At 44.9% G+C, this 16380-nt stretch overlaps 1 protein-coding gene across 2 annotated transcripts in view; it reads right to left on the reverse strand.

Annotated features, from left to right (window-relative positions):
• The window catches only part of ttf2 (transcription termination factor, RNA polymerase II), a 65817-nt gene extending 62346 nt beyond the window's left edge, over positions 1-3471 (reverse strand). For both annotated transcript variants that reach the window (XM_038802015.1, XM_038802016.1), the window contains exon 1: positions 3377-3471. In XM_038802015.1, the coding sequence (XP_038657943.1) occupies positions 3377-3470 (94 nt within the window). In that variant the 5' untranslated portion in view covers position 3471. The remainder of the gene's footprint in view (positions 1-3376) is intronic.
• Between the last annotated feature and the right edge of the window lie 12909 nt (positions 3472-16380).

Here is a 16380-nt window from a genome sequence, read left to right on the forward strand (position 1 = left end):
ATCAATAAAAAAAGTTTGGATGAAGAAATAAAAATAAGGAAGACTTGTATTCATATAGCACCTGTCATACGTTCAGGACTTCAGCTTTTGAAGTGTACTCACTAGTGTAATGTAGGAGGTATGGCAGTCAATCTGTTCACTGAAAACTTTAACAAACAAGCGATTAAATAAATAACTAGACTATCTGCTTTAGATGTTGGTTCAGGAATAAATGTTAGCCAGGGCATCAGCAGAACTCCCTTGCTCTTTTGCGAATAATGCAAGTGATCTTTTATGTCCACATGAAGGGCAGGCTTGATTTATCATCTCATCCAAAGATGGCCCCTCCAATAGCGTAACACTGAGTACTGAACTGAAGAATGTGCCTCTAAAACATTCACTCCATTTGAAAATACATATATCCACTATTTATCCAGTCCATCTCACCATGGACATATTAATCATACAAAAATAAAAACAAAATACTGCAGATGCTGGAATGCCAAAGTAAAACCAGAAAATGTTGGAAACTGTCAACAAGCCACGCACCATTCGTGAAATGATCATTCTGGTGAAAGATCTGAGTGTTTCCAGCACTTTCTGTTTTGATTGCATTTATATGGGCAGCACGGTGGCCTAGTGGTTAGCACAACCGCCTCACGGCGCTGAGGTCCCAGGTTCGATCCCGGCTCTGGGTCACTGTCCGTGTGGAGTTTGCATATTCTCCCCGTGTCTGCGTGGGTTTCGCCCCCACAACCCAAAAATGTGCAGAGTAGTTGGATTGGCCACGTTAAATTGCCCCTTAATTGGAAAAAATAATTGGTTAATCTAAATTTTAAAAAAAAATAAAAAAAAAAAAATAAAAAAAATTGATTGCATTTATTGTGAACAAGGCAGCTTCACAGACAAGAAATTAACTGGCAACTACAAATGTTTTGTATTGGGGTCAGCACGGTGACGCAGTGGTTAGCATTGCTGCTTCACAGCACCGAGATCCCAGATTCGTCCTGGCTCTGGGTTACTGTCTGTATGGACTTTGCACATTCTCTCTGTGTTTACGTGGGATTCATCCCCACAGCCTAAAGATGTGCAGGATAAGTGGATTGGCCATGTTAAATTGCCCCATAATTGGAAAAATGAATTTGGTACTCTCAATTTAAAAAAAACAAATGTTTTGTATTTCTTCCAGGTTTTCAGCATGTAAGGTTTTTTTACTACAATTTGATAGCAAAGGTTTGATAGAAGGTGTAAAGTGTAACAGGTGATAACTTTGCAATGTCTTGAGGGTTAGGAGCAAGGGAAGATGGACCAGAAAGTGCTTGCATTTTCACTGCACCTTTCATGTGCCCGCGCCACAGCTAATGCATTACTTTTGAAGAGCCATCAGAGGTGTTAAGTAACAACCTCTGACAGATCGTACACATAGAAAGTGAATAACTAGTTCAGCTATTTTGTGATGGTGCTGGTAGTTGAGGAAAGAGAGCTGGCCAACACATGGGAGAATTCAAATCAAAAGAGAAAATGTTGGACATGTTCAGCAGGTCTGACAGCATCTGTGGCGAGAGAAGCAAAGCTAATGTTTAAAGTCTGAGACCATTCTTGAAAACTGGGATATGTAATCATAAGCAAGTGAAAGGAAGCATGGTAGGAAAAAGAACAAAGAGCAAAGTCTATAATGGGATGGATAGCAGGAAAGTGTCAAAAAGGTAATAACAGTACATAGTTGCAAGACCAAAGCATATGGTAATGGCACAGGTAAAAGGAAGAAAAGATATGTCTCCAGACGTGAATGGAAGAATTATGAGCAGCTCCTATCCAAAAGCAAAACAATGTTAACACAAGTAAAAAACAAAAATGGAAAATCAAAGTGGGGACAGAGGTTACAATCTACAAGTGTTGAACTCCTCGTTGAGTACATAAGATTGTAAAGTGCCCAGGTGAATGATGAAGTGCTGCTCTCGAGCTTAAAATTAACTTCACTGGAACACTGGAGGAGACTGAGGACAGTGGGAGCAAATTGTATAATTCAGAGGACAGGGTGACTGGAAATTTTGGGTGATGCTTGTGAACTGAGAAAATGTCATCCAATCTGCATTTGATCTCCGCAACATCTACGTTGTGAGCAACAAAATATACCAAATTGCAAATACAAGTACATCGTCATTTCACTTGGAAGGATTATTTGGGGACATGGATGGCAAGAAGGGGAGGTAAATAGGCAAATTTCACATCTCCTACATTTACAAAGGAAGAGGAGGTGGTGATTGAAGAGTGGACCAGGACGTTGTAGAGGAAATGGTCTCCACAAAATGCTGAAAGCAAACAGGAAGATACGTTTGGTGGTGACATCACTCTGGAGGATGATCCACTGAATGTGGAGGCTGGTGAAGACAAGGGGAGCCTTGTCAACATAATCAATGGCCAGAGGAAAGAGATGAATGGTAAAAAAACCAACAGCAACCTGTTGAAAAATATATTTGTGCAGAGAGCGCAAGATGTGGAATGCACTACCAGAGAATGTGGCGGAGGAAAGTTCAATCATGGGTTTCAAAACTGAATGAAAGAATTAGCAGGAGCGCAACAGGTCAAATGACGTCCAGTGCTGTCACCATTCTATGATGCTACTAAACTGGTAGGAGTGGAACAAGCTCAATGGCCTCCTGTGCTGTAACCAGTCAATGATGCCATCAGGTTTCTAGGAGGACTCCCTCTCTTTTTGAAGTAAGAAGTCTTAAACACCAGGTTAAAGTCCAACAGGTTTGTCGCGAGCTTTCGGAGCACTGCTCCTTCCTCAGGTGAAAGGAACCTGAGGAAGGAGCAGTGCTCCGAAAGCTAGTGATTCAAAACAACCCTGTTGGACTTTAACCTGGTGTAAGACTTCTTACTGTGCTCATCCCAGTCCAACGCTGGCATCTCTACATCAAGTTTTTTTGAAAATATGGTCAGAGCTGGAGTGGGAAAAACGGTAGGGTAATTGATCTTCAACATTTAATAAGGACAGTAGAAGTGATGACTTGCAGTTTGGCACATTTTGTAGCAGTGAAAAGGATGTGTATGAATGCAATCTCTCCCCTGTGATGTTGAAGCTATAGGGGGACAATAATATCAGTCCCCTCGGGGACAATGCCCGGGAAGGGGGGGGGGGGGTGTCGGAGGGAAGAATCTCGTCTTGGTCTGCAGCACGATTCTCATCATCGTCACAGCCCCACGTGGGAAACAGCCTCCGCACCCTGATTGGACTAAAGCCCACAGTTCCTCCTGATTGGTCACTCCGTCGACCAGTTAAATACCTCACAAGCGGAAACGCATTTAAGCCTCCGACGGGATTCATTCGAATTGGTCTCAAGCTCCAGCACACACATATTTCCAATAGCAGTATGGGAATATTCAAACATACCGTGCTCTTCGCACAACACCTTCTCCATTTTACTCTGGTTCCCGGCCTGGCGCACCACCGTCCGCTCCGCATCCGGGTGATCCCCGCCCACCATCTTACGTGCCACCAGACGCCGATGACGCTCATCCGTTTCATCCAACCAGAGACACGGGTCACATCCGGGCACCATCATTTCAAATTCTCAGCGCGTAACGGACAGGCGCAGGCGCCAATCCCAATGAGAGCTGCTTAACGGGTGGGGGCTTCACGGTGGGGAGCAGCGCCGGGATTCAATTCCACCCTCCGTTAACTGTGTGGAGTTTTTAAGTGTCTGTTTTGGTTTCCTCCCACAGTCCAGAGATGTGCAGTTTAGGTGGATTGGACATGCTAAATGGGCGGCACTTTGGTCAGCACAATTGCTTCACAGCGCCAGGGTCGATTCCCGGCTTGGGTCACTGTCTGTGGGGAGTCTGCACATTCTCCCCGTGTCTGTGTAGGTTTCCTGAAAGATGTGTTGTTAGGTAATTTGGACATTCTGAATTCTCCCTCTTGTGAACCTGAACAGGTGCTGGAATGTGGCGAGTAGGGGATTTTCACAGTAACTTTATTGCAGTGTTAATGTAAGCTGACTTGTGGCAATAAAGATCATTATAAATTGCCCCTTAATGTCCAAAAGGTGGTTGGGGGGGGGGGGGGGGGGGGGGGGTGCTGGGATTGGACCTAGTTAGGGTACTCTGACAGTGGGTTGGGATCATGAACTGGATTTAATTTCAATTTGCATTGGGTTTTGGAGTAAGCAAGGATGGATTAAGGGACTTCCCTGTCAACTCTGCACATTGTCAGTTACAAAGCCAAAGGAATAAAACTTTACTAAAAGGATAAAGGGACAGTGTCAGTTACAAAGCCAAAGGAATAAAACTTTACTAAAAGGATAAAGGGACAGTGTCAGTTACAAAGCCAAAGGAATAAAACTTTACGAAAAGAATAAGGGGTCAGTGTATGATTCGAATGGGCAGAGAGATTGTAGAACTATACAATAGAGAAGGATCTGGGTGCCCAGCACATGAATCACAAAGGTTGGTACACCGATGCAGCAAGTGACCCTGGAGGCAAATTGAATGTATTTTGTAATGGGCCAGGGTTGAGAAAACACCAAAGTATATGATGGAGTTCTCCTGACCTAGAACTGTTTATAGATTTCAGGTGGTATTCAACAGAGGCCGTAAGCATCTTTAATCAAAAACAAAGTTTATTCTACAAATTCAGTTAACATTGTTATAAATGCACACAGTGAGCATTTTTATCAGCTACAAACATAATTACCCCACACAGCTACAAACTTTAATAACTTTCCTTAACTGTTTCAATTAAGTAACAACACCCATAAGCCAGAAAAACGTTTTACCAAAACAGGTTTGAATTCCTCCCAGAAAACAGTTTTTACTTTGAAGTTATCAAGTGATCTGGAGACACCTTTTAACATGCAGAGAGAGACAAGACAGACTTCTCTGGCTCCAGCTTCCAAGTGTGTAAACAGAAGTATAACTCAGAGCCACAGCCAGCTCCCAGCTCAAAAATGAAACTAAAAACTCAGAGCCACAGCCCAGCTCCACTCACACAATGACACCACTGAAGCCATTTGATAATACAAACATTTCTTAAAGGGACCCTCCCATGACACCTCCCCCCCCCCCCAGAAAAAAAATAAACCATCAACTTCAAAGATGGTTTTATTTTTCACCTTTTCACTTTCCTTTAAGAAAAATTGACAATAAATATACTATTTTTAAACAAAAACAAAACAGGCAATCATGAATAATACAGTTCATTTTACTTCTTCGTCCGCCATTGAACCTGCCATTGTCACATTCGTGACAAAGCATCGGCTATCACATTTTCTAGTCCTGCCACATGTATAATTTTTAAATGAAATGGATGTATCAATAAACTGCACCGAAACAGTCTGGCATTGTTATTCCTGAATCACTCCAAAAACATCATTGGATTATGATCAGTATATATAATTCTTTCAGGTGAATTGCTGATCACATAAATGTGAAAATGTTGCAAAGCCAGCACCAAGCTCAAAGTCTCCTCAATCATTGAATATTTCCTCTGGTGATTACTCAATTTCTTGGAAAAATAGCCAATAGGCCACTCTATTCCTACATCGTCTTCTTGCAAGAGCACAGCACCTACACCCACATCACTCGCATCGACAGCCACTTTGAATGGTTTTGTGTAATTTGGGGTGGCCAACACAGGAGCAGTGGTTAAAACAGCCTTCAGGCAGTCAAATGCCTGTGGACACTCCGCCGTCCACTGAAATTTGCTATGCTTCACGTCCGTCAGTGGAGCAATCACGCTGCTAAAACCCGGCACAAATTTTCGGTAAAATCCACTCATGCCAAGAAATCGCATGATGTCCCTTTGTGACGAAAATATTGAAAACTCCCCAATAACTTTTGTTTTCACATCCCGTGGGACCATTCGACCCTGTCCAATTGTATGGCCAAGGAACGTGACTAGGGCTTTTCCAAGTTCACTTTTGGCTAGGTTTACCACCAAACCCGCCTCCTGAAGTCGATCGAATAGCTCCATCAGATGCTTCAAATGTTCTTTCCATGTCTGACTAAAAATCACCAGATCGTTGATGCATACCGCACAATTGGGTAATCCTGAAACGACTTTGTTAGTTAGCCGTTGAAATGTGGCTGGGGCATTTTGCATGCCAAATGGCATAACTTTGAATTGGTATATACCATCTGGAGTCACAAAAGCTGAAATTTCCTTCGCCCTTTTGGATAAAGGTACCTGCCAGTAACCTTTAAGTAAATCCAGTTTGGAAATAAAAGCTGATTGTCCCACCTTCTCAATGCAATCCCCCAAGCGTGGGATCGGATAAGAGTCTGTTCTTCTAACTGCATTAACCTTTCTATACTCCAGACACAATCGTTGGGTACCGTCCCGTTTCGGTTCCATCACTATGGGTGAGCTGCATTGGCTGCAACCTACTTCAGTCATGCCATTTTTAAGCATACTTTCAATTTCTTTGTTAACCTGTGCCAATTTTAATGGGTTAAGTCTATTATGGATGTTGTTTAATTGGAACAGCATTTCCCACGTCTACATGTGTAGCCATTTTAATACTTCCCAACTTATCTCCACAAACTTGCCCATGTGATATTAATAACTCTTTCAGGTCAGTTTGTTTTTCCTCTGGAAGGTAACTCAACAATTTATCCCAATTTTTAAGAACATCCTCGTTATCCAATTTAATTTGAGGAATGCCAAATTCAGAATCATCTGCATCAGTTCTTCACTTTGAGTTAGAATCACTAAAACCTCCTCCTTTTGCTCTCCTTCCCTTTCAAAGTACCTTTTACACATATTCACATGACACACCCGGTGAGTTTTTCTTCTATCTGGTGTTCAGTCTGATAAGGTCCACAAAACCTTGCTTTTAAAGGTTCGCCTACCACTGGTAACAATATTAAAACTTTATCAGCACTGGCAAACTAAAACATTTTGCTTTCTTGTCCGCCACCCATTTCATAACATGCTGTGCAACTATTAAATGTTGTCTAGCCAATTCACTTGCTCTATTTAATTGTTCCCCAAAATTTGAAACGTAATCCAATAATGTAATTTCAGACCACTTGCTCACCAATTTCTCCTTAATCAATTTAAGTGGTCCTCTTACCTCATGACCAAAAATTACTTCAAAAGGACTGAATTTGGTTGACTCATTAGGCGCATCCCTAATTGCAAACAGTACGAATGGAATTCCTTTATCCCAATCCTCTGGATAATCTTGACAATAAGCCCTCAACATTGTATTTAACTTTTTTTTGGTATCTTTTTTATTGGCTTTTCTCATATTTATAAACAGTTGTGTATATACATTACATTTTTCTTGCCTGTGCTAATTTATTTTCCAGAGAGGTTTGTTTTGCCCTTCATTTAACTAGCTCTATGTACATGTTGTAGCCCTCTGGATTGGTCTATGATACCTCCCCCCCCCCCCCCCCCCCCCCCCCCCCCCCCCCATTGGCTTCAGCACCCTTTCTCTTCTTCTCCTGTGGTTTCACCATCTTCCTTCAACAAACCTGTTGGACTTTAACCGGGTGTTTTAAGACTTCTTACTGTGCTCACCACAGTCCAACGCCAGCATCTCCACATCACCTCTTGACCAGGCTGTACAATATTTTGTACATCCTTCGCTTCACTTGGGCTTTCCTTTACCACTTTCACAAACCCCACTGGCTATCCTGTTTTACCACATCAGCCTTCCCAGTGCGTTTCTTCAACCCCCCCAACACTGACTTTACATGGCCTAGTTAATTACAGTAAAAGCAACTGAAACTTTTCATTTCTCTTCCATCCTCCTGGATTTCTTTTTTAATCTGAGGGACACTCTCCTTATTATCTCCCATCAGATCACGTTTACCTTTACCACTTGAGTATTTCTCTTTTCCCCAGTGTCTATCACTCACAGGTTGAAACTGATGTCGGAAACCAAACTTTTATTTATGAACTAATTCATAATAATCTGCCATTTCTGCTGCTAATCTCGCAGTTTTAACCCTCTGCTCTTCCACACGAGTTCTCACTACATCAGGAATTGAATTTTTAAACTCTTCCAAAATTATAATTTCCCTAAGAGCTTCATACGTTTGGTCTATTTTCAAAGCCCTTATCCACCTATCAAAATTACTCTGTTTGATCCTTTCAAACTCCATGTATGTTTGACCAGGTTCTTTCCTTAAATTCCTAAACCTTTGTCTGTAGGCTTCATGCACTAGTTCTTATGCACCTAAGATGGGTTTTTTCACCTTCTCATACATCCCAGACACCTCCTTTGATGGTGATGCTAACACTTGACTAGTCTTACCTACCAACTTTGTTTGAATCAGTAATGCCCACATGTCCTGTGGCCATTTCATTTGTTTAGCTACCTTCTCAAATGAAACGAAAAAGGCTTCCACCTCCTTCTCATCACACCTTTGCAATGTTTAGACATATTTAAATAGATCCTCATCAAGCCTTCGACTATGACATCATGCTCACTATCCTCATCATTATCCTCAGACTGTACGTTTCTCTTTACAGCCGCCAATTTTAACTGACTTTCACATTTCATGGCCATTTTCTGGAGTTCAAAGTCTCTCCCTTTTTCTTTTTCCCTGATTTGTTCCTCCCTTTCTCTTTCTTTTTGTTCTGCTAGGGCTATTCTTTCTTTTCCCTTTCTTCTCTCTCCATTTCTTTTTCCCTGATCTGTACCTCCCTTTCTCTTTCTTTTTCCCTCATTTCGTATTCAAGCTGCTTTAATTCTTTTTCAAGCTCAAACTGCTTGATCTGTAATTTAATTCTTGCCATTTCCAATGATTCTGACTGTGTCTCAGGCAATTTTAAATGCTCAGCTACCACCACAATTACCTCTTTTTGTATTTTGTCAGGTAATGTTAACTGCAATGTTTTTACCAAATCTAAAAGCCTTTTTTTAGTCTCTGTTTGTAAGGTACTGCGTGTGACCTTCTCCACTCCCAAAAACTTCAGAGCCGCTGAAAGAGCCATTGTCCACAACACACTCCTTACTTAAACTGGAATACCATACCTGAAAAGCAAACACAAATATGCTCACCCCTCATTGTCTTTAAGTTCACTAAGCCAACCCAATCACGAAAGGTTGACTTTTATCACAGACGAGCCCCCAATTTGTTATGGGCCCGGCTTTAGAAAACTCCAAAGTATATCATGGAGTTCACCTGACCTACAATTGTTTATTGATTTTGGTTATGAGGAGCACAAGGGCCTACTTCTCAGGTGTTATTCAACAGAGGCTTTAAGCACTTTTAATCAAAACAAAGTTTATTCTACGAATTCAGTTAGCATTGTTATAAACACACAGCATTTTTATCAGCTACAAACATAAATACCGCACACAGCTACCGTACTCTACATATAACTCTTAATAACTTTCCTTAACTGTTTCAATTAAGTAACAATATCCATAAGCCATAAAACCCTTTAACCAAAATAGTAGGCTTGGATTCCTCCCAGAAAACAGTTATTACTTTGAAGTTATCAAGTGGTCTGGAGACACCTTTTAACAAGCAGAGAGAGAGACAAGACAGACTTCTCTGACTTCACTTCCAAATGTGTAAACAAAAGTAAAACTCAGAGCCACAGCCAGCTCCCAGCTCAAAAACGAAACTAAAAACTCAGAGCCACAGCCCAGCTCCACCCAGACAATGAAGACATTTGATAAACAGTTCTTAAAGGGACACTCGCATGACAATTTATTAGAATTGTAATGAAATATAAATGTAGGGAATTATTGCTGCAGTTGGATAGGGTCTCAGGCCACATTTAGAGCAGTGTGTGCAGTTTTGGTCTCCTTGCTAAAGAAAGGATTAAAGCTGTATTGGAAGCAGTTCAGAGAAGGTTCATTGGACTAATACCTGGGATGGATGGGATTTCTTAGCAGGAAACATTGAGCAGGTTGGGCCAAGACCATGGATTGTAGAAGAATGAGTCAGTCTTATTGAGACATCAGGGGCTGGATTCTCTGGTCCCCCAGCAGGGTTTTCCCCAGTGGCGCGCTGTGCGCTGGTGGAGAGATTCTCTCTTTCTGCTGCTTGCCAATGGGATTTCCCAGTAAAGCCACCCCATTCTGCCAGGAAACCTAAAGGCGGGGGTGCACTACCAGCAGTAAAAGAGAATCCCAATGGTTGGAGAATTCCGGCTGAGATCAAAGAACCATACAGTATGGAAGAGACTCTGCATGAACAAAACTACATTAAGTCTACACTAATCCCACTTTCTAGCACTTGGCCCATAGCCTTGAATGTAATGATATTTAAAGTGCTCATCCATGTACTTTTCAAAAATGAGGTTTCCCACCCCTACTAACCTCCCAGGAAGTGCATTCCAGACTCCCACCATTTTCCTTAAATTCTCTTTCAACCTCCTCCAGGATGGATGCTGAGAGGGGTTTTCCCCTTCTGGTGGGATCTAGAACTAGTGGGCACATCATAGAAATTAGGGGCTTTCCAGTTAAAGCTGAAATGAGAAGAAGTTTATTTTCAGAGTTTTATTAACCTGTGGAATTCACTTCCCCAAAGTATAGTGGAAGCTGGCCATTGAATTTATTCAAGACAGAGTTAGAAAAATGTTTGATCAGCAAGGGAGTTGAAGTTTAGGGGGTTAGACAAGGCTGGAGCTGAGACCACAATCAGATCAGCCATGGTTTTATTCAATGGCAAAGCAGGCTCGAAGGCCTGATAGGTCTTCTGGTCCTAAATGCTATGTTCCTAGTTGGAAGTCGGTTGTCTTTGTAAATGGGAGGATATTGATTCAGAAGCTTGACTCTAGATTCATTTGGAAGTCAAGAATGTGAAAAGACTGATTCAATCAGAGATTGTGGGCGTGACCTACCAGTTGTTCACAGCGGAGGGATATTCCGGTCCCATGCCAGCGCACGGGTTTCCCAGCGACGAAGGGTGCAGTCACCAGGAAATCCCGTTGACAACGGCAGGGTCAGTTAAACCCTGCTGGCGGGCTGCCTCTGCCACCAAAAAACACGCGGTGGGTTGGTTGGTAATCCCACCCAGCAGTTGAGAAGGGGGGATACAGCGTGGCACGGTGGTGCAGTGGTTAGCACTGTTGCCTAAAGGCGGCGAGAACCCGAGTTCGATCCTGGCCCCGGGTCGTTCTCCGTGTGGAATTTGCACATTCTCCCCGTGTCTGCGTTGGTCTTACCCCCTCAACCCAAAGATGTGCAGGGTAGGTGGATTGGCCACGCTAAATTTCCCCTTAATTTGAATTTTTTTTAATTTAAAAAAAAGAAGGGAGAATGGAATCAGTGGCGTTGATACAGAGTTGAGAATGGACACCAAAGCCATTAGTTTCAGTATTCCTGATGTTTAACAAAGGAAGTGTAGCTTATTCAAAAGTGGGTGTCATGCAAGCAATCTGGCAAAACAGAGGCCATAGAACAGTTGAGAATGGTAGTAAAGTAGAATGTAAATATGGAAGCTGACCTCATAGTTGTAGGTCAGAGCCACGAATGTTACCATACTATTCACTTTCAAATTTCGCAATTGTCATATTTTGCAATTTTTGCGCTCTACTCCATATGCTTCACCCGATGTCTGTATCTATGTATTTACATTGCGTATATATCGTATGTCCTATGTTTTTCATATATGGAACGACCTGCCTGGACTGTACTTAGAACAATACTTTTCACTGTATCTCGGTACACGGGACAAATCTAAATCTGAGTCACAGTATTACTATTTTACATTTGTTCTGGCATAAATTATTGGCCTAATCATCATTGATTGGATTTTAGAAGTATTGCAATTCTACAATAGTTAATGGCCAATGAGAAGGGATTGAATGTTGACCTGATTAGATGTTTTTGTTAATGAATGATTGTAATAATGTGGTTCCCGAAACTCTGTCTTAATTATTCATTATGCAACCACAACTCAGCCTGAGCCTGGAGGGGTCAATTTCAAGACATAGACCAGGATGAGAGACACCAAGCTATGGAATGCTTTGCTAGACATGCAAACATCTTAAAACTAATTGTTCCAATAAGCGGCACCTACCGGAATAAGAGAGAGAGGTTATCCCGAGAATCTGAACATCAATGCTGATGCATGAGCTAGCTGTGAGGGTAATCAAATAATCACATCAAGTGAGAGTAAAATAAAGTTGTACACTCCCAGGATACCACAGGCTGCTTTCTCCTTTGAGGGAGAGAGCTGGCTGGTGGTGATTTAACCTGAGGGTTACCCCACCACAGGTGAGGGACAAGGTTGAGAAGGTGGGCCTTGATGAATGACCTCAGCCCGTATGGGAATTGAACCCACGTTAGCCTGGCTCTGTATCACAAATCAACTATCCAGCCAACTGAGCTAAAGTTATCCCACAGAAAAGAGGGATTGTCTCACCAGACAAGCAGGTGTCAGGAGAATCCTATGAAAGGCAGGAGGATCAACATGAGAGGAGGATTCTCTGGAATTGGGACTCCAGTTGGCAACAGGTGATCTAGTCAACCAGTCTAGTCAACCATCAGAAGTTTCAAGGATTTGACAAGTTGTAGATGGGACAGTAGTTTGCAAGGACAAAGGGATTGTGTGTGTCTGGGTTTTATGAAGAGAGGATGATAATAGCAGTTTTGAACAGGACATGATGGTACCTCAAGAGAGAAAAGCATAATATTAATTAGCATGGGCCAAAAATGTAAATTGAGTGGTGGGAGTCAAATGAAAATGGAGACAAGAGAGCAACAGGTATGTTTTGTGGATGAGATAAGGTCAGCGAGGGCATGAGGTGAGAATCTTTGTGGTAAATAGGCCAAATAACTTGTACTTACTAAAGGTGAGGGTGTTGGGATAGGAGAGGGGTGTATAAGAAGATGGTTGGGAGCAAGGAAGAGAGGCAGGGCTAATCATGTTCTCCAGGATGATACTGCAGTGGTGGCGGTTTTGGCAGAGGGGAGTTTACCACTGGACGTATCTGGATTTTCACCCAGTCGGGATTACTTGGGAGTCATTTCAAAATGGTGGCTGGGATCCAATTCCAGTATTCCTTACCCAATTCCCAGTGTTTCCGATTTTAGGAGTGCCTTTTGAGAGTGTGGGCTGGTTTGGATCAAAGCCTGCACTCGATCTGGCTGGCTCCTCTGCGGGGATAGGCATGTCCTTCTCCTCTGTCATTTTCAATCTGGAGTTGGGCCAGGTTTTCAATGAGTCATGGTTCATGGCAGCTCAGGGGTCGACAGTGTCATAAGAGAGACAGTAAATTACATTCAGTCACGTAGATTATTATCGGTGGTTGTTTCAGTGCTGCGGACAAGGCCAAGACAAACTGGAGGACTTCATTCTGGGAGAGGTGGAAATGTCATTCCAATGGAACAGCATTTTCCATATTTTAGAAAGAATAATAATATTCCACAGCTCATCTTAAGAGGAACAACTAAAAAACTACTACAGGTGCAAATTCAAAATTCTGGCACCCATGGCAGCAAGACCATGTCATGTTGTAGATTTTCCTGCTGTGGTGAATGTATTCACCTAAGTATGAGCTGTCTGTATAGTGCTGTGACCCATGACCTGGAAATAATGATACGGTCTACTTCCAGGTACTGTACTGAATCCCCTGTGAGCTCCGCCTCTGGCTCCGCCCTCACCGGGGCCGTATATAGTCCGGCCACCTGTGGGTGGCACTCATTTGTACAGCCAAAACTGGCAAGTGAGTTCATGGATAATAAAGCCTAATGTTCACTCGTTCTCACGGTCTCACAGTGAATTGTCGGTATAACAATTTATTATCCATCGACAGCACCATGGAAGCCGCTCTAAAGCCAGATAAGATCAAACCCGACAGAGAGCGACAGAGGCCAAGGAGATCTTCGAACATTGGCTTCGCTGCTTCGGGGCCTACCTCAACTCCTCCACAACGCCTCCCACTGAAACCCTCAAGCTGCGACTCCTCCACGCCCGGGTGAGCCATCGAATCTCCGTGATGATAGAGAAAGCTGCCACGTACGAGGCGGCGGTTGTAACCCTCAAGGCGCAATTTGTGAAGCCCGTAAATGAGCCTCAGTCCATTCCCCGCGGGCCCGGCGAACCCCTAATGGATACCATCGTTGCAGCCCCCGTCGGACCCGACTACGTCGCGGGCCTGTGCCGCACGGCTGCCAGTCCAGCCCGGGGAACCGCAGTGCTACTTCTGTGGTCAGGGTCAACACCCCTGGCAGCGTTGCCCGCATAGCGATGTGCAGCGACTGTGGGAAAAAGGGACACTTCGCCAGAGTCTGTCTGGGCCGACCTAAAGCCCAGAAATCGAAAACTCACCAGGCACCGACCCATTGACTCGCAGGCCCACAGACCCCGCAATGTGGCTGCATGCCTGCTCGAAATGCCCCCTTCAGACGTGTCATCAGCCTCGTGCGACTCGTGGGGGCTGCCATCTTGGCCGCCGGCTCCAACACCTGCTGACACGTGCGACTCGTGGGGGCCGCCATCTTGGCCGTCGGCTCCGACACCGACCGACACGTGCGACCGATAGGGGCGGCCATCTTGGTCACCATCTTCGACCCAGCCCGACACGTGCAACTCATGGGGGCCGCCATTTTGTGAGCCAGACACCGTCGACCACGCTGGCTACCCGCAGCTTGGCGCAGTCACCCTCGATCAGTCGCTGCCAAAGCTCCTGAAAAACTCAATGATGGCCACCCGGGTCAACGGGCATGAGACCCCCTGTCTTTTCGACTCCGGGAGCACGGAGAGCTTCGTTCACTCTGACACGGTAAGGCGCTTCACATCTACCCTGCATCCCAAACAATCTCCCTTGCCTTCGGATCCCATTCGGTTCAGATCCGGGGGTACTGTATCGCTAATCTCGCTCGTTTTAAGTTGTATGTCCTCCGTCATCTCTGCACCCCCCCCCCTACTGCTCGGATTAGACTTCCAATGGAGTCACCGAAACCTGACCCTACAGTTCGGCGGACCCTTGCCCCCCCTCACGGTTTGCAGCCTCGCGACCCTCAAGGTCTCCCCCCCTTCACTCTTTGCGAACCTCACTCCCGACTGTAAGCCCATCGCCACCAGGAGCAGGTGGTACAGTTCCCAGGACATGACTTTTATCAAGTCGGAGGTCCAGCGACTGTTGAGTGAAGGGATCATTGAGGCCAGCAACAGCCCCTGGAGAGCGCAAGGGGTTGTCGTCCGGACCGGGGAAACGAATCGGATGGTTGTGGACAGCCGCCAGACCATTAACCGGTTCACGCAACTGGATGCGTACCCCCCTCCCCTGCTTGGCGGAGATGGTCGGCCAGATCGCACAGTACTGTGTGTTCTCAATGGTCGATCTGAAGTCGACCTACCACCAGTTCCCGATCCGCCCAGAAGAGCGCTACACTGCCTTTGAAGCAGCCGGCCGACTCTTCCACTTCCTCAGGGTCCCCTTCGGCGTCACTAACGGGGTCTCAGTTTTTCAGAGAATGATGGACCGAATGGTGGACCAGTATGGTTTGCGGGCTACATACCCGTACTTGGACAATGTTACCATCTGCAGCCATGATCAGCAGAAGCATGGCGCCAACCTTCAGAGGTTCCTCCAGGCCGCCCAATCCCTCAATCTCACATATAACAAAGAGAAGTGGGTTTTCCGCACTACCCGACTAGCCATCCTCAGCTACGTCGTGGGGAACGGAATCCTAGGGCCCGACCCCAACCGCATACGTCCCCTCACGGAACTTCCCCCTCCCCACAGCCTCGAGGCCCTCAAACGATGCCTGGGGCTATTCTCCTACTATGCCCAGTGGGTCCCCAACTATGCGGACAAAGCCCGCCCACTTATTCAAACCACCACATTTCCCCTGACGGCTGAGGCCCACTCGGCCTTCAGCTGCATCAAGGCCGACATCATCAAGGCCGCTATGCACGCGGTGGACGAGTGATCCGTGTGGTGGTATGATTAGCATAGCTGCCTGCCATTGGTGCAGAACACCGGCTTACCATTGGCCCTGGTCGGTCATGTGCCTCTCGACCGGTTGGTTGAGACCAGTCATGTGACGGCTCCCCGATTGGTCGAGAGGCTCAGTTAACCCCGCCCTGGGGGGTATAAATACCCAGTACTCCCGGCGGTCGTCCTTCTACTGTAATCGACCGCAGGGCTTAACATCTAGTATATTAAAGCCATACTTTTGTTCAGCAACTCGTCTCGCGTTCAATTGATGGTACATCAATTTAATATACTAGAAATTTGAAGATGGAGCTCCAGATCAAGCCTAACTGCCTCCGCATCAGCCCGCAAACTCCAAACGCGTCGGCAATCTTCAAGCATTGGCTGGCGTGTTTCGATAGCTCTCTGGCGACCGCAAGCAGCCCCCCCACCATGGCACAGAAACTTCATATTCTCCACTCCAGCGTGGGCATGGCGGCCTACGCGATGATAGAGGAAGAAAAGGAATATGACGTGGCCATAGATATGCTAAAAGGACA

Source organism: Scyliorhinus canicula, chromosome 7 (assembly GCF_902713615.1).
Source record: "Scyliorhinus canicula chromosome 7, sScyCan1.1, whole genome shotgun sequence".
Taxonomy (NCBI): Eukaryota; Metazoa; Chordata; class Chondrichthyes; order Carcharhiniformes; family Scyliorhinidae; genus Scyliorhinus; species Scyliorhinus canicula.